General features: G+C 60.1%; 8 protein-coding genes across 8 annotated transcripts; 5 read left to right on the forward strand and 3 right to left on the reverse strand.

Moving 5' to 3' along the window:
- Positions 1-705: 705 nt before the first annotated feature.
- BXZ73DRAFT_76297 (uncharacterized protein) lies at positions 706-2,309 on the forward strand (the record flags this gene model as incomplete). The annotated part of the gene is made up of 2 exons (XM_048022390.1): positions 706-776; positions 836-2,309. 2 exons carry the CDS (start codon positions 706-708, stop codon positions 2,307-2,309), a joined length of 1,545 nt encoding a protein of 514 aa, XP_047879422.1.
- A 371-nt stretch (positions 2,310-2,680) lies between these two features.
- Positions 2,681-4,573, reverse strand: BXZ73DRAFT_44391 (uncharacterized protein; the record flags this gene model as incomplete). The annotated part of the gene is made up of 8 exons (XM_048019331.1): positions 2,681-3,366; positions 3,422-3,455; positions 3,508-3,561; positions 3,611-3,734; positions 3,955-4,039; positions 4,109-4,189; positions 4,294-4,341; positions 4,402-4,573. The coding sequence occupies 8 exons, from the start codon at positions 4,571-4,573 to the stop codon at positions 2,681-2,683; spliced, it is 1,284 nt and encodes a 427-aa protein (XP_047879423.1).
- Positions 4,574-4,774: 201 nt separating this feature from the next.
- BXZ73DRAFT_99852 (MAD-domain-containing protein) lies at positions 4,775-7,250 on the forward strand (the record flags this gene model as incomplete). Its single annotated transcript, XM_048028140.1, has 7 exons — positions 4,775-4,883; positions 4,964-5,208; positions 5,259-5,794; positions 5,851-6,145; positions 6,198-6,432; positions 6,490-6,869; positions 6,927-7,250. The coding sequence occupies 7 exons, from the start codon at positions 4,775-4,777 to the stop codon at positions 7,248-7,250; spliced, it is 2,124 nt and encodes a 707-aa protein (XP_047879424.1).
- A 1,021-nt stretch (positions 7,251-8,271) lies between these two features.
- Positions 8,272-9,039, forward strand: BXZ73DRAFT_99853 (uncharacterized protein; the record flags this gene model as incomplete). Its single annotated transcript, XM_048028141.1, has 3 exons — positions 8,272-8,281; positions 8,335-8,753; positions 8,815-9,039. The coding sequence occupies 3 exons, from the start codon at positions 8,272-8,274 to the stop codon at positions 9,037-9,039; spliced, it is 654 nt and encodes a 217-aa protein (XP_047879425.1).
- A 123-nt stretch (positions 9,040-9,162) lies between these two features.
- BXZ73DRAFT_44388 (nuclease Le1) lies at positions 9,163-10,608 on the reverse strand (the record flags this gene model as incomplete). The annotated part of the gene is made up of 9 exons (XM_048019329.1): positions 9,163-9,315; positions 9,375-9,665; positions 9,722-9,787; positions 9,838-9,887; positions 9,989-10,072; positions 10,124-10,189; positions 10,244-10,313; positions 10,364-10,460; positions 10,517-10,608. The coding sequence occupies 9 exons, from the start codon at positions 10,606-10,608 to the stop codon at positions 9,163-9,165; spliced, it is 969 nt and encodes a 322-aa protein (XP_047879426.1).
- A 1,248-nt stretch (positions 10,609-11,856) lies between these two features.
- Positions 11,857-14,675, forward strand: BXZ73DRAFT_89171 (elongation factor G mitochondrial; the record flags this gene model as incomplete). Its single annotated transcript, XM_048025190.1, has 8 exons — positions 11,857-12,135; positions 12,199-12,361; positions 12,414-12,502; positions 12,680-12,756; positions 12,832-13,510; positions 13,562-13,660; positions 13,710-14,153; positions 14,208-14,675. The coding sequence occupies 8 exons, from the start codon at positions 11,857-11,859 to the stop codon at positions 14,673-14,675; spliced, it is 2,298 nt and encodes a 765-aa protein (XP_047879427.1).
- Positions 14,676-18,386: 3,711 nt separating this feature from the next.
- Positions 18,387-19,846, forward strand: BXZ73DRAFT_89172 (vesicle budding-like protein; the record flags this gene model as incomplete). Its single annotated transcript, XM_048025191.1, has 5 exons — positions 18,387-18,530; positions 18,715-18,836; positions 18,895-19,064; positions 19,117-19,206; positions 19,263-19,846. The coding sequence occupies 5 exons, from the start codon at positions 18,387-18,389 to the stop codon at positions 19,844-19,846; spliced, it is 1,110 nt and encodes a 369-aa protein (XP_047879428.1).
- Positions 19,847-20,691: 845 nt separating this feature from the next.
- BXZ73DRAFT_44369 (MAGE-domain-containing protein) lies at positions 20,692-22,074 on the reverse strand (the record flags this gene model as incomplete). Its single annotated transcript, XM_048019325.1, has 5 exons — positions 20,692-21,143; positions 21,217-21,486; positions 21,542-21,709; positions 21,773-21,866; positions 21,919-22,074. The coding sequence occupies 5 exons, from the start codon at positions 22,072-22,074 to the stop codon at positions 20,692-20,694; spliced, it is 1,140 nt and encodes a 379-aa protein (XP_047879429.1).
- Between the last annotated feature and the right edge of the window lie 4 nt (positions 22,075-22,078).

The following is a 22,078-nucleotide window of genomic DNA, read 5'->3' on the forward strand; positions in this document are numbered from 1 at the left end:
AATTAGTAACGAGCAAGTGTGAAGGCCATCTGCGACGTACGTGCCTACTACAAATTGGAGAGCGCTTACTGGTCTCGAGCTCCGTCTGATACTAGGACAGCACAACACCGTGATCCAAGATTCTGCTGGACCGCGCGATGAAATTGGTGGGAAGCATCTCTCCGCAAAAGCCAACTGGGCCCGCATGCTCCGTCCCGACCGACCGGTCTGCCCCTGCGCACGCCCGAAGCGTTTCACAAGACAATAAGCCTTGGTGGCTGTACCCCCACGCGGCTTCTCCGTCGACCTTTCTGCGCACCGAGCCCCGGCATCCCCGCTGCACGCTCCGAACACAATACGACCGCCGGGGGACGGAGAGGAGCGCACCACAGAGAGCCGGCGCACGCACAACCTCACACAGCGCAAGACGCGCGCGAAGAGGCTTCATCGGGCGAGAAGGTTCCTGCAGAGGAGCCAGGCAGGCGAGGGAAGGCGATCGCCCGGGCGATCCACACAAGCCTCGTCGACAAACAAGGCTGGAGCCATCCGAGGCGCGAGATGGGCTGAGATGGGACGCCGTGCCCACGCGCCCGGGAACTCAGGAGCATCCCGCCAACCCTGCCCGCACCCTCTGCCCGGTCGCATACATAGACGACCGACGGGACATTGTGGCCCTCCCGCCGCCCGCTCTCCACCACCACTGCGACGCGCACACGCTCTCCCGCCATGGCCCCGCCCTTTGCGCCAACACGCACCCACGACAGTCAGGAAGAGCTGATAGAGCTGGGCCACAACTGGTGAGCGGTCCCCCGCCGGCTCGGGAGCGGTCTGTGCTCACGGACCGCCACCCTGACAGGTTCCTCCACAACCCGAAGCATCGAGCGGTGCGGCAGCGCTACGAAGCGATCGACGCGAACCACCCCGCGCTGCCGGTCACCGAGCGCGCGCTGAACGGCGTCGCCCGCGTCCTCCTCCAGGTCCCTGGCCTGCGCGCGACGATCGTCCCGTGCCTGCACCGCGCGACGCCCGCCGTCCCGTGCGACCCGTACGAGGACGACGTGGTGGGGGTGGTGCTGCACGCGACGCTCCTCCACGTCGAGATCCTCGAGCTCGTGCACCTCATGCCCTCCGCCGTGCCCGTGCACCTCTACATCGGCGAGCCGCTCGCGACCGGCACGCCGTTCGACACCTACAGCCCCGACCGGCTCGTGCCCCCGAAGCACCTCCTCCCAGGGGACCCGCTCTTCTGCGGCGGCACCGAGCGCACGCTCGTCTTCGGGGCGTACCTCCACCCCGCGAACGCCCCGGACGACGGCGCGCTGTACGGGCTCTCGGCGGGCCACGCCGTGGTCGCGTCCCCGGCGTTCGCGCTCCACCCGCGCCTGCAGCCCGCGTCGGCTGTGGGGGGGAAGAAGGGGCGGAAGCGCGTGCGGAGCTCGCAGGTCGCGCTGCGCGCGCTCGGGCGCCCGCTGAGCAGCCCCGCGCCGCGCGTGGCGGAGGCGGCGCTGCGCGCGTTCGAGCTCGAGAAGGCGCGCGTGTTCGCGGAGCTCGAGCGCGTCGGCTACCAGGACGGGCCGCTCATCGTCCAGCGGCGGCGGCTGCAGCAGCAGGAGGGGGACATGGCGCGCCTGCGGGGCGCGCTCGCGCGGCCGCAGCGGCTCGACGTGGGGCACACGTGTGCGGCGGAGGCGTTGGTCCGCCCGTGCTCGAGTGCGTCTTCCTCTTCCTCTTCCTCCGAACCAGCGCTGAGCCGCACCACAGGCTCTGACCACGGACACAAGCGCCACCACGCGCACCGCAGCTCCGGCTCCTCCAGCGGCAGCTCGAGCGCACCCGACGAGCACACCCACCTCCTCTCGTGGACGCTCATGCGCATGGTCCCCGCGCGTACCGCGTGCAGCGGCAACGGCCCCGCGCTGCACGCGTACCCGGGCACGCTCGAGCGCGGCGCGCCCGTCTCGATGCACGTCCGCGACCCGAACGCGGAGCGCCCGCTGGGTCCGTACCGCGACGGCGTCGTCAACGGCGCGCCGGCGACGGTCGTCCTCGGGGGCCACCTCTCGCGCGAGTGGGCGGTATTCCCGCCCGCGGGGAAGCGTGCGGCGCGGTTCGCCGCGCGAGGGGACGCGGGCGCGCTCGTCACGACCGCGCTCGAGGGCGAGGGCGACGGGGAGGAGGGGCTCGCGGTGCCGCTCGCGATGTTGTACGCCGCACCAGAGCGAGGGCCGTACGGGCTCGTCACGCCGCTCACGACGATCCTCAGGCGAATCCGGGACGTGACGGGGCTGCAGATGCGCTTCCAGAAGCCGGACTGGGGGGTGGATGAGTAGGATTCGGAGTCTGTTGAGACACCGCGATACCCTTGTATGTGGCCATACCCTTCACGAGCGATTACATGGTCTAGTCGAATAATGTACACAAAGCACAACGAGTCACTATCAAACGAAGAAGGTCGGAACTGCGGGCTCTCAGCTACATTGGGGACAAAGAGAGTGGGTTGGCATACCTGCAAGCTATCGTCGACTCCCACCATTCAATAGCGAAGTCGTGGCGAACGGAGGCGGCGACGAGAAAGAAGGTTTTGCTGGGGGCGGCTTCGGGGAATCTTTGGACGACTTGGTGGTTTTGGCGGTTGCCTTCTTCGCAGGCGGAGCAGATGCTTCTAAGCGTAGGCGTCAATGGCAGGACGCAAAAGCTACAGTTACTGTGACGCACCCGGGTCCGCAGTGGATCTTTTCCTCTTGACTGTAGACTTCGAAGTTGTCGTGGAGACCTTTTTCGTCTTGCTCTTCGACAGCAACTGCGCTTTCTCTGGGAGCACCTCGTCGTACGCCACCACGATGTTCGCAGGGTCTACGTCAAATCTGCTGGGTTTGGTCTTCAAAATCCACGACATAAGGAGTTTCATGCATCGAGTGTTCTGCCTGATGTCCTTCTCGTCCTTGCGAATGTCCTGCCGCATCGCCGTAACGGCCGCCGAGAGCTGCGCGAGACTCATCTTGCGCATCTGAGAGTGGATGAGGAGGGCGACGGCGACGAACTCGATCGGTGCGACCTTCTTCACGTTCTTCAGTCGGAAGCAGGCGCTGAGCCTCTCGTCCTGGGCGAGCGCACAGTAGACCTTGAAGACGTCGTTCACTTCTTCCAGCTCGTCTGGCTCTCCTGCGATGTCTGTCTCGTCCCTAAGCCACTTCTCGAGGACCGGGACCGTGGGATAGGTGACCCCTGGCCACAGCAGGATGCAGTAGATGGCGACTGCGGTCATTCGGAAGTCGTTTCCGCGGGCAGTCTCCCAGTCCATGTAGACCGCTAGTTTCTCGGCGACATATTCGTCCATTACTTTCCGCACGAAGCGATTCTGTTCGCCGGTTATCGCCTGCAGTTTCTCTGACGGGAAGATTGATCAGAGGACGAGGCGCATCGGCGACAGAATGATTCCTACCTGCAGGTGTTAGCGCCATGCCGAGTTGCACTCTCTGGAACTGGCGTCAGAAGATGACAGCGCATCGGATGGTTCGATAGACGCACCTGGAAAATTTCCCTTTCGTTTTCCTCGGTAATGTCAGAATACTCCATGCAAACCTTGACGAGGCGGTGAGATTAGGATTGTGCAAAAGCGCTTTGTACGTACGACTTGCTTGGTCATGAATAGCTTCTGGTATCGTTCAGGGAGTACTTTCGAATTCTTAACCATGCCGATATCTTTGAACACGAATTTGACGTTCGATATACTGAGGCATAGATGTGCGCTTACTCTTGGAAGGAACGAGAGCGTACTCACGGGTCTTTATCTGAGTCGACGTTCGCATACTGTCAATGGAAAATGGAAGGAGTAAGAGTGAGGCGGGGCTCACATGGAATCTGAGGTGAACAGGTGAGTAACTCGCCGGACCACAAGTGAACGCACAGATTACCTCGCCACTTATGAACCTGAGGACGCGATGTCACGACGATAGTGCGGATGAAGGAGTGAACGTGACACACCTATGTATTGACGTCAACCTCTGTTTGCCATCTACGCAAGTCCGCCGCTCTCCTCCGTCATCTGAGCTGTGGACCACTACAAACGGCGCCATGAAAAGCGGTGCCGTGAGTAGAACACGATGCAATTACGGGAGGGCGTACGCACCGAAGATGACTGGAGGGATGTAGTAGTTGCGGAAGATCGAGTCTATGAGACCTGGCGGAGGTTCAGCACATGTTCGCGCATCTCGAGGCCCCAAAGCATGCCTGATTGCTTCGCGTCGGACCACACGACGTCTGACGCGTGATGTAAGAGAACTGAGACGCGCCACACGAGAAGCGGGAACATACCGCGCTGGTACTCCGGTTGCAAATTAATGTCTCCGCCGTGGATTTGTTCTGTCACGGACACGCGCACACATAAGACGCAGGGCACAAACCTCATAGTTCCCAACCTACGATGCAAGTGCTGGCATGTGAACGTCGCGGCGCGAGGGACCTTGAGGGCCCCATGGATTTTGTAGTCGTCCAGGTCAATGACCTTCCCTTTGCCTTTCGACTGGCCGCTCGGGGCATAGTCTTCGCCGTCTTCAAAGTCCAATTCCGTGAGTTCAGACTCTCCGTCGCTCATGGCTGCTCGAGAGGGGTGTGTAGAGGTGCGGGAGCGGGTCGGGGTGCGCGAGGTGGGGGAGGAGCAAGCCGTGATGGGCGCTCGGTGCGCTTGCCAGGCGCGACTTCTCCGCACGCGCTCTGCGCCCGCCACTGCGCACTCTCGACCGCCCCTCGACCCCCTTTCCCCACCACGCGTACCGTGCTTGCCGCGTCCCCCACCATGGCCGGCCGCGGAAAGACGACGACGGTCCCTGCAACGCCAATGACGCGCTTCTCCGCGCGCACGAACGCGGTGAAGCGCGACTCGCTCGCCGCCGAGCTCGAGCGCGGTGAGTTGTCTACCCCGGAGACCACGAGGCCGGCGACGCTCACCGACCCCCATCACGCCCCCGTCATCCCCTGCTCGCAGATCCACAGCTTTCGACCGCCAAGCGGCAACAACGCACTCAGGCGTTCTCTTCGCACATGGCGCACACGTCCCTCGAACGCCAGGTTGCCGCGGCGCAGACCGCGAAGCTCGAGCTCGAGACGAAGCTACGAGAGAAGGAAATGCTCATAGAAAGGCTCGAAGGGGACCGAAGGTGGCTGGCCGAGCGGGAAAAGGAGGAGAGGGAGGAGAAAGAGAGGGAACGGGAGGAGCATGCCGAGGACACGGTGCGTCGTCTGTGCTCTGCGGCATTGAAACCATCCTCAATCGCTCTCAGAGGAAGACCGATGCCGAAATTCGAACACTTCGTAGCTCCTTGGCGACATTGCGCGAACAACATGTCGACTTGGAGGAAGAACACTCGTCGCTGTCCCGAAGCGCGTCGCAGAGCATCACCTCTCAGAAAGGACAGATCTCGGCACTCACCAGCCAGCTGTCTCTCGTCGAAGCCGAGATGACGCAGTTCAAGCAGCTCGCAGAAGAGCGTTCACGGGCTTTCGAGCAGCTTCAAGCACAATTCGACGATCTCAGCGCGAACCAAAGCTTCACACTTCAGTCGGGGCAGGATGAAGATTGGGGAGTTGTTCGCGAAGAGCTTCACCGACAAGCCAAGTATATGCGTCAACTGGAGAGCGCCAACGCAAGGATGACCGGCGAGCTCAACGTCCTCCGTGAAAAGCAGACGAGCGTCGAGGTGCTGAAGGAACAGAAGCGCGAGCTGCAGCGCAAGCTTCAGGGCGCAGAGGAGACACGAGAGAAGATGGCGAGGCTCGAGGCCGAGCTCGAGGCCGCAAGGAAAGAGCGAGAAGAATGGTACGCTTGCTACTTCGTCTTCCTTTGTGTTCTTTGTCACCGACTCTGTTATGTAGGGCATCACAGGCTACCGAGCCCGCCACTCCGTCCAAGACTCCTGTCTCCGTCACACAGAGTCTCGCCACCCTGCGTCTCACTCACGCGAAGCTCATGGAAGAACACGGTTCGAACGTCGCGCTGCTCAAGCGACGGGACCATGAATTGGCGGAGGTGCAGGAGCGCGAAGCGGCCGCGCAGGAGACCATCAAGAAACTTCACGCAGAGGTGCGGACGCTAAAGGACCGCGCCACGCGAAGTGAGCACAAGGTGACGCTTGCCGACCGTGAGGTCAGCTTCTTGCAAGCTATGCTGGTGAGTACATTCACAAAGGGTCATGTGTTGTTCTGAGCGAAGACATGTGCAGGCAAGCTTCAGTGCAGAAGAAGCCGCGCAGGATGTGAAGTCGGAGAACGACCCATTGAAATCTGTTCAAGATGCAGAAGCCTTGATCAAGGACTACAAAGCGACTGTTGCAAGCTTGGAGCGAGATCTGGAAGGTGTACGTGCTCGTTCTGTGACGCCAGAAGACGCCGCTGCCATGAAAAAGCTCCGTGTCGAACTTCAAGAGGCCCGCACTGCGAAGGAGGAAGCAGAGAGAGGTACGTCATCAACTCTGATCACCATGAATCACATCAAACCCCCTTCTTCAACCACAGCTCTCGAGGAGGCGGACGCGGACGCGGAGAAGCAACTCGAGCAGATCGAGGAGCTGGAACAAACCCTCTTCGAACTTCGAGGAGAGACCGGGGCAGGACGTCATCTTCCTCCGGGTGTACGGGTGCTCAGCATGCGCGACAATCCGGCGCAGCAGTGGGAAGACCTGAGCCGTGCTGCCATGGATCGCTTGAAGAACGAGAACGAGGCTCTTCTCAAGCGCTTGAAAGACCTTGAAGACAGCGGCATTCGCGGAGGAGGACAAAGTGCTCAGGGCGACGACCTGGTGCCCCGTGAGAGTTGGGAGGTTCTGAACGAGGAGAAAGCCAAGCTGCAAGACGAGCTCAAACAGAAGGAGAAGCGATTGCTTCGATTGCAGCAGGTGCGCTCCGTTTTGCGGTTTCGTTTCTGCGGTTTATAACACCGCTTCGCCGCTCAGGTCTTCACTGCCAAGAGCACCGAGTTCCGGGAAGCCATCCAGAGCATCCTGGGGTTCAAGCTCGCATTCTACCCCAACGGGCAAGTACGCGTCACGTCGACGTACGACCTCAACGCAGCCTTCGTCTTCCAGCCACAAGGCCAAGGCGGCGAAGGTCCACGGATGCAACTTGTCGCGCAAGGAGAGGGCGGACCAGAGGAGCTTCCTCAGCTAATGCAATACTGGGTCGCACAAGAAGAGTGCATCCCCGGTTTCCTCGCAAGCGTCACGCTGGAGTGCTATGAGAAGAGCAAACGCGACCGCAGGTTGATGGCCAGCCAGTAGGTTCGGGTCTTCCGTCTTGGCCGTCGATGTGCTTCCCCCTCTAGGACAATTTACTATCCTTCCAAGAAGAACTGTTGTATTATTTGGAGTATATACTGTCTCGATTTGTTTAATCCCTCAATTTATGACAGCACCTCCGAACGATACGTTGGTCATCCATTCCCGCCATCACTTGGGCTGACCCATCCTCGCAGTGAGCACTGTCAGCGATTTTCCCGACACCTTGCTTCGAAATACAGCACCTTCTGTGGCCGCCGTGTTCGATGCCGATTTCCCCGCACATGGTGTCCGCGCCAACCGCGCCAAAGCGGGCAGACGCGTTCTCACCCACCCCGCCCAAGATCCCCACAGTGAGAACAGGGTCGAAATGATCGCACTTGAACCTCCTTCAGCACATCCTGCATGCCCTTGCAGACGTACCAAGGCGGGCACGGCACGGTGATCCTGCGCGGATGGTGACTGGTGGTTCCGAAATTGTCGGTCTGCTGTGGCGGTTAGTTCAACAACTTTGAATGTGACGGATGGAGGAAGACCTAGGAGGCCGGTGATTATGCCGTTTTATGCCGCCTTCTAACTGGTATAGTTGCGACGTCACCTACACTAGTACAGGAAGGCTAATAAAAGCTGACGCGATCCCCACTTAAACCCTTCCATGACCGTACTAACGGCGGGACGAAGGAGGAGAGAGTTTGCTCGTGGCAGCAGTACGGTGACAAACCCAGTGGGAAAAAATCTTGCACTATGTAACGCCCCTCTGCTTCAGGTTTGCATGGGCATGTCGGTGAGCCTTCTGGGATCGCCGAAAAACGTGACAGATGACGGAGGTGGTGTGGGGAGGGGCCGGAAGGACTACGGATCCGTGCGCGCGTGTCGAGCACCAAGGCAAAGAGTTACTGAAACCCTGGCATACAGATGTGGTCCAAGCTCGTGAGCCTCTCACCAGAACGATATATAACGTGCCTGGCGTTGCACACCATCGTCCTCACACAGCCCACCCGCACACCCAACCAACACACCCACCATGTCCACCCGTGAGTCCCTCCTCCGCTGGGCCTCCCACCCCCTCAGTGATCTCGCCCCCCAGCGACGCTCGGAATCTTCCTCCCCCTCACAGCCAAGCCCGACCAAGCCGCCGCGCTCGGCCAGTTCCTCCTCGCCGGCTACGACATCCTCGCGCCCGGCGTCGAGCCCGACACGCTCCAGTGGTTCGCCGTCAAGTACGCGTCCGGCGCGGAGCCCGTGTACGCCATCTTCGACACCTTCGCCGCCGAGCCCGGCCGCCAGGCGCACTTCGCCGGGCCCGTCGCCGCCGCGCTCCAGGCGAACGCGGACGCGCTCCTCGCCAAGGCGCCCGACTTCGCGCACGCGCCGTGCGACGTCCTCGCGAGCCTCGTGCGCGCCGCGCCGGCCCCGGGGGCGGTCGCGAAGGGGCTCCAGAGCGGGCTCAGGGTGCTCGTCAGGGCGAAGCCGGAGAAGGTGGACGCGGTGCGCGAGTTCTTGAAGGTGCGTGCGCGGCGGGGCTCGGGGCGCGGCGGCGGGACGGCGCTGACGGCGGGGCGGACAGGGCGCGCTCCCGCTGGTCGAGGCCGAGCCGCTCACGGCGGCGTGGTACGCGATCGAGTTCCCGGGCACGGGCGCGTTCGGGATTGTCGACTTCTTCCCGTCCCAGGAGGGCCTCGACGCGCATCTCAAGGGCGAGGTCGCCAAGGCGCTCTTCGCCAACGCCGACGCGCTCCTCACTCAGGCTCCCGACGTGATGACGCTCGAGGTCGTCGCGGCGCTGGTCTAAGGAGGGACTATATTCGTAGTAGTGGTACAAGGTTTATGAATGTTATGCGCGTCTCCGTTCGTCTGAAAAGCAACAGTGAGGTCGGGACAGTAGAAACGCGAGAACGGTTCTCACAAGGCGTGATCAAAGGTTGGTGTCCCCGTCAAAGATAACGTTGAGCCACGCAGCGAGGCGGTAGCCCTGCTTTGCGAGCTGGAGGTCGATCACAGGCACCGCCTTGTTGTAGTATGTGCCCGTGCAGAGGTCCTGGCCGCTCGAGTATGTGAAAACCGTCGACTGCAACGAGCGCGTATCAGCCATTTTCGCCTCTCGTCGCACAAGAGAACGTCGCTCACGCAGCAGTACGCGTTCGACTCCTTCGCCCACACGAGCGGGCACTCGAGCGGGGTAATCGTCGCGCGCTTGTCGAGGAAGCGGCTCACGTCGCGGTCGACGGTGTACGGCACGTGCGAGAAAAAGCGGCGGCGCGACGCGGGCTCGGTCGTCGACGAGCACTCGAGCCAGTCGTCAGTGAGGGACTTGTACGTGCCCGTCTTGATGCGCTTGATGAGCGCGGCGGCATAGTTGCTCACTTCGCCGTCATAAGTCGCATCGAGGTTCGTCTCGAGAATGCCTGTGTCCCAGGCCTGCAGGGAGGATGGGTCAAGAGAGAGGATGGTATGGATACGTTAGGGAGACTCACGGAGTGGAGGTTGGTGCTCTTACCGCCACAGACGGCGTCGATGTCATTCCCACCAACTTCGTATGCCTGTGGAAACGTCAGCGACATACCACCCAGGCTCGGGTAAGAAATTGTACTTCGACGTGCAGAGGCTGGCCGATGTCGCCAAGGAACTGCAAGAGGCACGCTGTAAGCAGCAGCCCATTCGGGGAGCAGCGAATGTACGCACGTGGTCTGTAATAAGGGATTAGTCAGCGCAAGCAAGTGGACTAGGATGAAGGTACCCACCAAGGAACTTGAGAGCCTCCTGGCGCTGGGCCTTGCTAAGAGAGGTCTTCGCGATCCGCGTTGTGTAGTTGGCGATGGCACTCACTGCAGATGAATTTGAGCGCGTAGACTCCAGAGGCACCACAAGGGACTTACGGATGCAGTCACCGTCGCCGCAATCGCGAGTCTCGGATACAGAGCATGATCCACTGAGAGGCGAGTCTAGAGTGGCTCATTAAAATGAGCGGATGATGACGAGCAGGAGAGAGGTAGCACCCTCCGCGTCAACAAAGTGGAGTGGCTTCGACCAGGTATAGCCCGGCGTGTACTTGACGCTGTCGGCCCACTAGTTGAACTCAATCAGTCAACGGGACACCGAATTTCACGATGACATACCGTGGCAGCAGGTCCAAGGGACTCGTTGTAGGTCGAGCCCAATGAGGTTTGCACAAAGTCGAGTGCGTTTGGCGCGAGGAACGCCTGGGCGACGTATCTGCACGGTCAAAGGTCATTCCCAAAGTTTCTCGGCCAGGAGCTTGAATTACTAACCCTACAGTTTGGTGACCGAGATTGCCCCACGCAAAGGCAGTCTGTGTGCAGGCAGCGGCCACGGCAAGGCCAGCAACGATGATTCGAGCCATGACGAGATAGATGTCGTGAGGGCTGAGGGCTGAGGGGGTCTGTCCATGTACGAGGCGTCCGATTGCATTTATGGATACCGGCGATTTTGAGGATAGACGGGCAGTCCGGTGGACCACGCGGGCGACGAGCGCCATTGTCGTAGAGACCGTGCGGTGGAGGAGCTTCTGCGCAGTGTTCCATCACGCGGTCGACAAGGGCGCCAACGCCGCGAGCCCCACGTTTGAACAGCGATAAGCACGTTCGGACGCATCAACGCTAGTGCGGCAGTTGGGCGAACGATGGACGTCTGTCCGGCGGTGCTAGGGGCTTCTTGTCAAGGGCACTGTGGGCAGACGGCCATGCGAGCATGCGGGGTAATATTACAAGCGACCCCGAAGAAACTTCCGTTGGATTGATAAGTTGCTGTCTAGTCGGGAGAAAGTGCTGAACACGGCATTCCTGAAGCTCACCCAGAGGAGATATGCCGTCGGAGCTCGAAAAACTCGACTCACGTCTGGCAGTAACACGGGAATGTGTCAGCAAGACGGGACGAGCGCGAGAGGGAGCCACTGGCCAGGCCTGCTCACCTGGCAGCAGCACGGAAAGGTTGAGCTGGCACGAAGCCGCCCTGTGCGCTTCACATCCTGCCTAGCGAGGGGCTTGTGACGCGCGTGCTTTGGGCTCACCAGGACCCAGGGGACCACCAGGGGTTGTGGCCCCGGGCTGTGGAGTGCGTCGGAACGCAGACGTCGTGGCGCGCGCACACCTCCCAGAGGTCACACCGTGGTGCGCGCACGTACCACCCGGAGGGCGCGCGTGAGCGTGGTGAGCCCAGAGCGTCCGCTGCTGGGGACAGGCCGTCGTCGTGACGCGCGGCCCGTGCTGGCCCTGCTGGGCCACTGCTGGCCAACTGTGTCGAGCGGGGCGATTCAACTTGCATACTTGAGGCTCGTTTGAAACCACGACTTGACTGTCAAATACGACTAGTATCGGCTGTTGAAATCAACACCCACTCAACCATACGGCAAATAATCACCCACCACATGTATTTAGAAGACTTGATAGATACGATGTCCACATTGGCTTTTGCTAGTCGTTGGTGAAAAGAGGAAGCCAATGGTGTAAGCGCTTGAGGCGTTTCGCCGCCACGATCACAACAAGACCAACGCTTGGATCGAGATCCTAAATTTCGGGCCAGTCGAGCGCGCCGCCAACGCCTCAGCTCCAGCACTTGCTCACCGTCAGCGACAACGAGCCCCCCTGAGGAGATGTTGCGCGCGGGCATCTTCCAGGCGTGTCTGCGGATACGGTCCCCACACTCCTTCTCTCCCTCTTCGCTTCCTGCGTTATGGACCTTCCCTCGCCGACACGCCTCGACCGCTGCCACCCCGGTGAAAGCCTACCCGGTCTACGAGCTCACGGACGAAGACCACAAGCGTATGCACTTTCAACGGAACATTGGCGTCTCTGCCCACATTGACTCGGGCAAGACCACGTTGACCGAGCGTATACTGTACTACACCGGCCGTATTAATGCTATTCACGAGGTACGTGTCTCCATGTCCTGGCATCTCGTGTGGGTGTGTACTGACGGGCATCGCGTGGAACAGGTTCGCGGACGCGATAACGTCGGCGCGAAGATGGACAGCATGGAGCTCGAACGCGAGAAGGGCATCACCATTCAGAGTGCGGCCACCTACTGCGACTGGGAGGCACATATGCCCGCGACCGGTGCGAAGGAGAAGTACGCCATCAACATCATTGATACTCCTGGTGCGTGCACGCGCTGTCCATCGGTGTGTGAGAGTGCTCATCTCGCGCGTAGGTCACGTCGACTTCACTATTGAGGTTGAGCGCGCTCTACGCGTACTGGATGGTGCTATCCTGGTCCTCTGTGCGGTATCTGGTGTGCAGGTGAGTTGTTTCCTCTGTATCGTCGCGTCGACCCACGTACCTTGTGCTTTTCCAACGCACGGCCTAGTTGCCTGTCCGTGGTGGGGATACTACACCACTTTGAGGCAAATCTTAGGCTTCCTGGGGTTGCCCTCGCTCTGTTTGCTATGACGAGACATGCTGACGCCGAGCCTGCAGAGTCAAACCACCACGGTCGATCGGCAAATGCGGAGATATGGCGTTCCTCGGATATCTTTCATTAATAAGATGGACCGGTGAGTTACAAGGACGTACGCATGTGCTCGCGTTGCGTCACTACCCGCCCATTCAGGTTACTCATGACTGTATAGGCCCGGTGCAAACCCTTGGCGCGTCATCGGCCAGATTCGGCAGAAGCTCAGGATCGGTGCCGCCGCTGTCCAGGTACCTATCGGCGTCGAGGACGATCTGCGCGGTGTCGTCGACCTCGTTCGGTGGAAGGCCATCTACAACCAGGGTGAAAAGGGCAACGAGATTGTCGAGTCGGACGAGATTCCCGCGGAGGCTCTAGAGCTCGCCAAGGAGAAGCGCCGCGAGCTCATCGAGCAGCTTGCAGAGGTGGACGACGAGATTGGCGAGATGCTCATCATGGACGAAGACCCGACCACGGAGCAGCTTGTGACCGCGATACGTCGCGCGACCATCGGGCTCAAGTTCTCGCCCGTCTTCCTCGGCTCGGCGATCAAGAACACCGCGGTTCAGCCCATGCTCGACGGCGTGTGTGCTTACTTGCCTGCACCCTCCGAGGCCAAGGTCACCGCGCACGACACCTCGCTCCCGGTTTCGGCCCCGCCTGTAGAACTGACGCCCGCTGCCGCCGCACCGCTCGTCGCGCTTGCCTTCAAGCTGGAGGAGGGCCGATTTGGTCAGCTCACGTACATGCGGGTGTACCAGGGCTCGATCAAGAAGGGCCAGTTCATTTACCACGCGCGGACTTGCAAGAAGGTCAAGGTCCCTCGTCTCGTCCGTATGCACAGCAATGAGATGGAGGTGAGTTTTTTTCCGGCGAGATTGGCGTTTGCATTCGCTGATTGCCACCAGGACATCCAAGAAATCGGGCCTGGTGAAATCTGCGCCATTTTCGGCATTGACTGCGCTTCGGGGGATACGTTCACGGATGGCGCGACTGCGTTCTCAATGGTGAGTGTTAATGTAGGACGTCATGTAACATTTGCTCATGTTCGTTCAGACTTCGATGTTCGTCCCGGAGCCCGTCATCTCGCTGTCGATCAAGCCCTCTGGCCAGGAGACTCCGAACTTTTCTCGTGCTCTCAACCGGTTCCAGAAGGAGGACCCGACGTTCCGCGTGCACGTCGACAAGGACAGCAAGGAGACGATCATCTCCGGCATGGGCGAACTCCACCTGGAGATCTATGTGGAGCGCATGAAGCGCGAGTACAACGTCGAGTGCGTCACGGGCCGGCCGCGTGTCGCGTTCCGCGAGACGATCACCCAGCGCGTCGACTTCAACTACACGCACAAGAAGCAAACGGGCGGTGCGGGTCAGTACGGTCGGGTGATCGGATTCCTCGAGCCTATGGAGAAGGACCCGGAGACGGGCAAGGACACGGAGTTCCTGAACCAGATCATGGGTACCGCCATCACGCAGAACTACATCCCCGCTGTCGAGGCCGTACGTCGCTTCATGTCGGTGGCTGCTCTTGTGCGCTGACGTTTTTTCTCGCAGGGTTTCTACGAGGCGCTGGAGAAGGGCACGCTCTCCGGGAACACGGTGTGCGGGATACGGTTCGTGCTGAACGACGGCCAGACGCACTCGGTGGACTCGTCGGAGCTCGCGTTCCGGCTGGCGGCGATGGGTGCGATCCGCGAGAACTACGCGGCGACGAAGCCGATCATCCTGGAGCCGATCATGACGGTGGAGGTGGTCGCGCCGGCGGAGTTCCAGAGCGCGGTGATCGGGACGCTGAACCAGCGGCGGGGGACGATCGTGGACTCGGAGGTGCGGGACGAGGAGTTCACGGCGGTGGCGGAGGTGCCGCTGAACGACATGTTTGGGTACTCGAGCACGCTGCGGGGGGTGACGCAGGGCAAGGGCGAGTTCAGCATGGAGTACAAGGACCATCGGCCGGTGCTGCCTAACGTGCAGACGGAGCTGGAGGCGGCGTACAAGAAGTCGATTGGGCAGAAAAAGTAGTGGCCTCCACTCGGTATCTTTATTCGCGGGCGCGCTTGCTCACCTTCACGACCATCATAGACGCATGCACATATACATCACACCCCACTCACACGCTTTGAACTGGTTTGTTAGACCACACTACACAATGTTAGCATCCATGTATAATGATATAGAACTAATTGCGTTGATTCGGCTGTCCGTCGTTTGCTAGGACTTCGCAGTATGGGTATGAATGTTGTGATTCAGAGTCGAACGACACAGGCGGCGAGGGCGTCCCCTTGACGGGCGGCTGGCGCTCATGTGGCTTACTCCCCTCCATCACCATCATGCACGACCATCCCTTGCGCACTTGTCCCAATGAGGTACGAAGAAAAGGAACAGCAGCGCCAATGACTGATCTGCAGACCAACGGAGATCCGGGAATAGGCGGGGGGCGAACTTATGCTCGACGAGGAATGGGTCTAGCCGCCAGGCGTGCGACACGGTTCCATCTCTGAGGTTACGACCTCACCCTCACCATGGTCCTCATGTTTCATGGTGGGCATTCGTTCGGCCTTGTAGTAGCAATCCTTTGCGGTGGTTCTTGGGAGTCGTGTATGTGTAATAGTCTATGGCTGGCAATTGAGCGCATCGCCCAACCTTATCGTGCAACGCCCCACGGTGCGCCTGCGAGTCCTTGTCTCTGTACTCTCACCTTGCTTCCTCTCACCCTGCTGTGCATGTGAACCATCGTACTATCCGACATCGGTCAAATATCTCCATGAACTCTTCGCGCATCCCCATCGATGTTGCCGAAGTGGTCATCGATGTCCTCGCCGCTGGCAGTGAGCTGACCACACTTGCGCGCTGCATCCGGGTGTGCAAGTCATGGTTTCCCCGAAGCCGCTACCGTCTCTATCGTAGGCTCGTCGTTTCCAGAGCCAATCAGCTACCCACGATCAGCAACACCCTCGCAGGCGACACCTCTGCGCTCGATGGTCCAGATCGTCCGGCTGGAGCGTTGCTCATCTGCACCTCTCCCGATCGTCGCCGTCGTTGTGCTTCTTCCCCACCTAGGCCACATCGCCACCTGGGAGTTCGACGGGCGGTTTTCTGATGATTTGTTTCCGACGTCGCCAACAATTCTGGCTTGTTTGCGACAATATCGTGCTGTGACGAAGCTCGTCCTGTGGGACTGGTCTTTCAAGACTGCTCTGCATCTCCACCGACTTATAAATGCCTTTCCTGCGCTGCAGGATGTCAGGATGGATCGTCTGGAATATGGGGACGTCATCTCAAATATATCCCTTCTCACGCCCCACACACATCGACAAGGCCTGCAAACGCTGCATCTGGATAAAGTGCGCACTTTCTAGTAGCCTGAACCCGACCTTGTGATTGATCCCGAGGATTTCAGCTCTCTGAACGTGAGCTGGAGTTTACCGTGCTGTTAAATTCAAACAAAGAGTCACTGTTGGATATAACGCTGCCCAGCGGCACCATACTGGAGTCTGGCGGGTCGTTTGTGCTTATTTCACATGTCCTCGGCTAACGTGAACTCTGCACTAGGTTTCGAGATGCCTCTTCTCGCACACTTGAGGCATCTATCTATTCTGCAAGAATCCACCAGCCCAGACTTCGAACTTTATAAAGCCTGCCTCAAGCTTCCGGATTTGCTACTGTCTTTCACGTTGATATTCCCGAGTTCTGTAGTCTACTGGGACAGCGCTAGTTTGACGCAAGAACAGATGACCATCGTACAACAGTTGACTCAAGTGATATACCAACACGTCGGCCTCCGATCGGCAGGCCTCACGTGCGTCATAGAGAGGCCCAAACAGAACCATATCCCTCGCTGGGCAGCCTTGCTAGAACAACTATTCGCGCCGCTGTTATCAAGAGGTCTGTTGCGTATCGCTCCCCCAGACTACTCTCGGAGTACGTATTCTTCCTTTGAGAAAATGCGCACGCGAACTGATTCCTGTCTGTGTCGCCCAAAACAGCCGGCCACGAGGAGCCCGGTTCAGAGTACGGGCATGTTCGACCGCCGGATCGATTTGCAGTGTTTTCTCCCAGTGGAAGATGGGCAGCAAGCACTCTGCGAGATCCCACCCAGAGGTTTGCGCCGGGCATGCCTGCGTCGAGCATGTACGAATGCATTGTGTGGAACAGCCAGATCGGAACATCCCACGCCTCCCACTGGTACCGCCTTGCAGCTCCGCGTTCCTACCCGAGTTTTCCATTTCCCGTTGCGTTCTGTCCGACAGAGAGGCACTGGGCCATCGCATCGCGCCACAACATAACCGTCTTCTCTCTTCCAGTCGAGCCTACTGTCTTGACAAGTCCTACCGATCACTCTCAACCCGTTGGGCGCATCGACCTTCCTCTGGATAGCCTGGTTGTGAGACTCTTGTGGTCTCGGGACGGCGGCCAGATATTCGCTCAAGATCTGGCAGCGAATATCCACATCTACGACGCTCTGGCATTCACACACCTCCGTACCCTCTCTCCCCCGCCCATCGACATGGTAATTTTCGGCAAGCATATCCCCCGACCTCTGGACCTTGGACAGCGTGCGGGCACTTTGGCGCTGTCGGTGGACGAGCGGTACCTCCTCTCTGATGTTGTGATGACATCCGACTCCTCCTTCGCACGCAACTCGATCTACGTTTGGACACTCGCCACCGGTTCCTGCGAACCCCACTTTATCCGACACCCCAACAGCCCAACCCCAGAGACCGACACGGAGATCTATGCAACCGCCCTTCGCCAGCACTCAAGTCCCGAACTCGAGCACCGTCCGCACGTCGTCGCGGTGTGCGAAAACGGTACTCTGCTCACCGCTACGGTCGGCTCGCCTCACGGAGTGACGACCGTCCGACCTGCAGGGCTCCCGGTGGACCTCGACGAGATCTCATACCCGTCCAACTTCTCCTCCGACGGGACGCGCGTGACGATCTTCAAAATCGGAGTGCTGTGCCTCGTCGTGGACACGCTCACCGGCGCGACGATCGCCTCCCTGGACATCGGCCTGTGCCCCGCCCTCTTCAGAGGCGCCCACCGGCTCGCGGATCTGTCGGGCGACGGCCACGTTGTGACGATTGGAAACCAAAGTGCAGAGCGGTGGCTCGAGGGGCGACCAGAGTGGTTGCTCTGGAGGCTCGAGGACGGGACGCTGAGGAAAGTGGTCGGGTGCGAGGACGGACCGGTTGTGTTGATATATGCGCTGTCCCCAGATGGGTCTGTGGCTGGGTTCGCCACTGAAGAAGGAGAGGTGTTTTTCCGGCAGAATCTGTGAGTCCTCGGTCCAATCCCTAACCTGTAATGCGATAGCTTGTACGAATGTACATTGGCTCTAAGAGGGTGGGACACTGGCCCTTTCCAAATGCTTCCAAATGCTAACACATCCGAGTCAACCTCCGGGGGCGTTGAATCATCCAGCCGGACGATGTGGGCCATCGAACAGAGACTCGAACGCCGCGGGTGAGTGCGCGGAGCCCTTCGCGACGCGCGGCGCGGTCGTGGGGGGGGCTGGCGGGTAAGAAACGGTTGGTCGCGATGGAAGACTCTATAAGCAAAGGTGGGAGACTGGGAGTATGGATTCAAGGAGAGTGCGAACCAGTGCTAAAGAAACCCGGCCACTGCCTGCGCATGCTTGCACGTAGTAGTCGCGCGCAGTAGAGTCAAGCGAGCGGGCGGTTTCGTTGCAAGTCTATGGCACTTCGAAGTAACGCATGGTGGACGTGTACCATGGTGGCTGGAAACGGAGAGAAGGACGTGGGCGTACAGGCTGAGCCGCTGAAGCTCCTCACGTCGGCACGTGACCAATCCCTCCACGTCGCCTCTGGCGGGCCCTACGTTGCGCGCCTCAATCCTCCGTCTTTCCTCCACTCCGTCCCTCTGTAACGCTTTACGACCAGCCATGGTCAGTACGCGCATCCTTGAAGCAACATCACGCTCACCTTCTCCTAGCCTTCCGCAACAACAGGGGAGCCAGTCCCCATCGAGACCTCGCATGAGGACATGATCGTACGCATCCCGTGTCGACTCCCTGGAATGCGCGCTGAACTCGGCTTAGCACGACGCCCAACTTGACTACTACGGGAAACGCCTTGCGACCTGCTCCTCCGACAGGACGGTGAAGATCTTTGAGGTTGTCGATGGCGAGACGCAGCGGTCGAATGGGCACACATTGAAGGGGTATGTGTTTTCTCGGTAGTGTGGCATTACACCTCTTAACATGCCGTCCTTTGGAAAGGCACACCGGCCCTGTTTGGCAAGTGGCTTGGGCACATCCCAAGTTCGGCCAGATCCTTGCGTCTTGTTCTTACGACGGCAAGGTCATCATTTGGAAAGAGCAACAGGGCCAGGGTGCAGGCGCGGCAGGGTGGTCCAAGATCAAGGAGCACACTCTTCACAAGGCCTCTGGTGCGCATACATCCCATATTCTCGCCGTGATACTTTTCCTAACGCTTTACAGTCAACTCCGTGTCATGGGCGCCGCACGAGCTCGGTGCCATCCTCGCATGTGCCTCCTCAGACGGCACCATCTCCGTCCTCACCTTCAAAAGTAAGTCCCCTCCCTTCTTCTCCCGCTTTCCCCACACCCATCCTGCGTGCACACAGACGACGGGACCTGGGGCGCCGACGTCTTCGAGGGCCACGCCATCGGCTGCAACGCCGTCTCCTGGGCGCCCGCCATCCAACCCGGCTCACTCCTCGTCCCCCAGCCCGCGACGCTCCCCGGGCAGGCCCCGGCCGCGCTCCCGAGCGCGAAACGCTTCGCTTCCGCCGGGTGCGATAACCTTGTCAAGATCTGGGGCTTCCGCGACGACAGCCAGTCGTGGGAGGCGGAGGAGGTCCTCGACGGTCACGCCGACTGGGTCCGCGACGTCGCCTGGGCCCCAAACATCGGCCTCCCCCGGAGCTACATCGCGACCGCGTCCCAGGACAAGACGGTGCTGATCTGGACCAAGGACGGGCCCGCCGCGCCGTGGACGAAGACGGTGCTCGACCCCGCAGCCGCGTCGGTGTCGCCCGCGGCGGCGGCGGCGCCCGCGCCCGCAGGCAAGTTCCCGGACGTCGTCTGGCGCGTGTCGTGGTCCCTCGCGGGCAACATCCTCGCGGTCTCGTGTGGGGACGGGAAGGTGACGTTGTGGAAGGAGAACCTGAAGGGGGTCTGGGAGTGCGTGAGCGACATGACGAGCTAGACGTTGGGTGCGATTTGGAGGAGGACTATGGAGGTGCCCAAAACAACTGTGGTGGTCTGGGCGAACGTGCGCGTGAGTCCCTGTCATTTACTAGTATGGAACGCATTGTTGTCATCATATTGTGCCATACCTTCGAGCTGATGGCTCTGCTCACTCAAGCTTCAAGGCTGCCCACCCAAACAAATGGTCGCCACGGTGTCGGGGGGAAGTTCCCTTCACTGAGTCCACTCCGACTCTGCCCTTGACTTCAAGGCATCATTGTTCACATGTTTTCACAATGGCCGGCGTCGGACTCCTAGAAAATCGCTTTTGGAGTTTTTGTGGCTACACAGTGATGATACGACGCCACATGAAGACGAATGCAAATGAGCCATTTCCGCTGTGCGCACGGGGAGCGCGAACAATACTCGATCATCTTCAGTTATTCGAAGATCATTCATGTGCACCTCTTCCTCCAATCCAGATGCTATCTTCGGTCAACTCCCTTTCCGTACTATGCTTTTGGTAGACCGGGAACCGGCCGGGATCGTCTTCAAGGCTTCAGCTGCCGTGGCCACAGCATTTCGTAGCAACAGTGCGCACCTCTTGGAGTGAGGTCCCAGGATCCTGAGTCGCCTGAACACAACGCGTATCATTCATAGCCGGCGTACAGGTCGTCGCCATTTTCTCGCCGTCAAGGCACATCGGCCCGCTGCTTCAGCGAGACGTACTCAAGGTTGGATGGTCTCCGCGCGCATCGGCACAAGCTCACGTCGGCCGAAACATAAGTACAACAGTAAGATAAAAGCACTACAGACATACAATAGCATATAACGCACACTACATACAGCGACCTCGCCGCCCCGCTACGGCTCGAGCCCATCGAGCAGCTGCCCGCCCGCCGCGGCGCGCTCGATCCCGTTGAAGAAGACCTCGACCCGCTTTTTCTTCCCGTCGTCGACCTCCTCTTCCTCCTCGTCCTCCTCCCCCGGCCGCGCGGCCATGAACTCGGCCACGAACTCGGCCATCTTCCGCTCCCCGAACTCGGACAGGGCGCGCGGGCCCCACCGCCACTCGTACGCCGGCAGCTGGTCGTCGCCCGCGCCGCCGCCGGACCCACCTGCCCCGCCGCCCCGTGCGCGCTTCGCACCGCGCTTCCCGGCCCCGGGCCCGACATGCAGCTTCTCGAGGTAGCCTTGGCGGAGGAGCTGCGCGAGGAAGGCGTCGACTGGCATCACGGGCGACGTCGCCTGGCTGCTCAGCGGGACGTGCGCGGCGGAGGGGAGCTGCAGGCGTTTCAGCATCCCGCGGAGGTCCGCTGTACGGACCGTTAGCGTTCGCGTCCAGACTCCGGGGGGGACAGGTGGGAGGAGGAGGGAGGCGGTGCTTACAATCGGACACGGCGCGGCCCTCGACCAGAATTAACGCGAGGATGGTGAAAAGCACGCCGTCGGCGGCGAGCTGGTCGGCGTGATGCCAGGCGAGGATGCTGCCCGTGGACTGCTTGCCGACCGGGTTGTCCTCCGCCAGCTCGTTGTTCTCGTCCGCGCTCTCCTGCTGCTCGATCTCGCGGATGTCTGAGTCTGGGGCGCAGGCGAGCTCGACGAGGGCAGGATCTAGACATGAGCGGAGGATAAAGCTTTTTGTGCCAGACGCTGCGGCTGCATATGGACCATGTGTGAGAGGACATCCACCCTGACGAAAGAAATCACGTACATTTCTTTTTCACGCCTGTATTCTTGAGGAGGTCGGCGTCTTTCTCGCTCATCTCTTTATCTGCATTGATATGATGCAGCTCGACGAGCTCGAAGCCGAAAGTGAGCTTCAAGATCCTATTCGCTGCTTGCAGCACCGCAGGGAATGCGCGAGAATGCGACCCTATGACTGGGCAGCGCACGCAGTTTAGAGAACGGTGGGAGGCGCATGTAAAAGAGCCAAATCGCTCACCCTTTTTCGAGATCTCATCCCTCTTCAGCGGTATCCGGCGCTGCTCGTGGAAGAGCGCGAGCCGGACCAGGTCGCGAGCCTTACGCTCGGTCTCCTAGAGCATCCGTCTAGCACTCGAGCATACTTACAGCCAGCGGGAGACTCACAGCATCACCCCTGTCTTCCCCATCCTCCGCCATCGCCGCGTCAATGTCAATGTTCTCTTCGTCGTCTTCTTCCGTGGTTGCGCGACGGGCCTGAGTGGCTCGAGGGGCTTGAGACCGAGACGCTTGAGGACGCTGAGAGCGACCTGGACGCGGCATCGTG

This window comes from Epithele typhae (assembly GCF_022376455.1).
Source record: "Epithele typhae strain CBS 203.58 chromosome Unknown BXZ73scaffold_14, whole genome shotgun sequence".
In the NCBI taxonomy this organism is placed as follows: Eukaryota; Fungi; Basidiomycota; class Agaricomycetes; order Polyporales; family Epitheliaceae; genus Epithele; species Epithele typhae.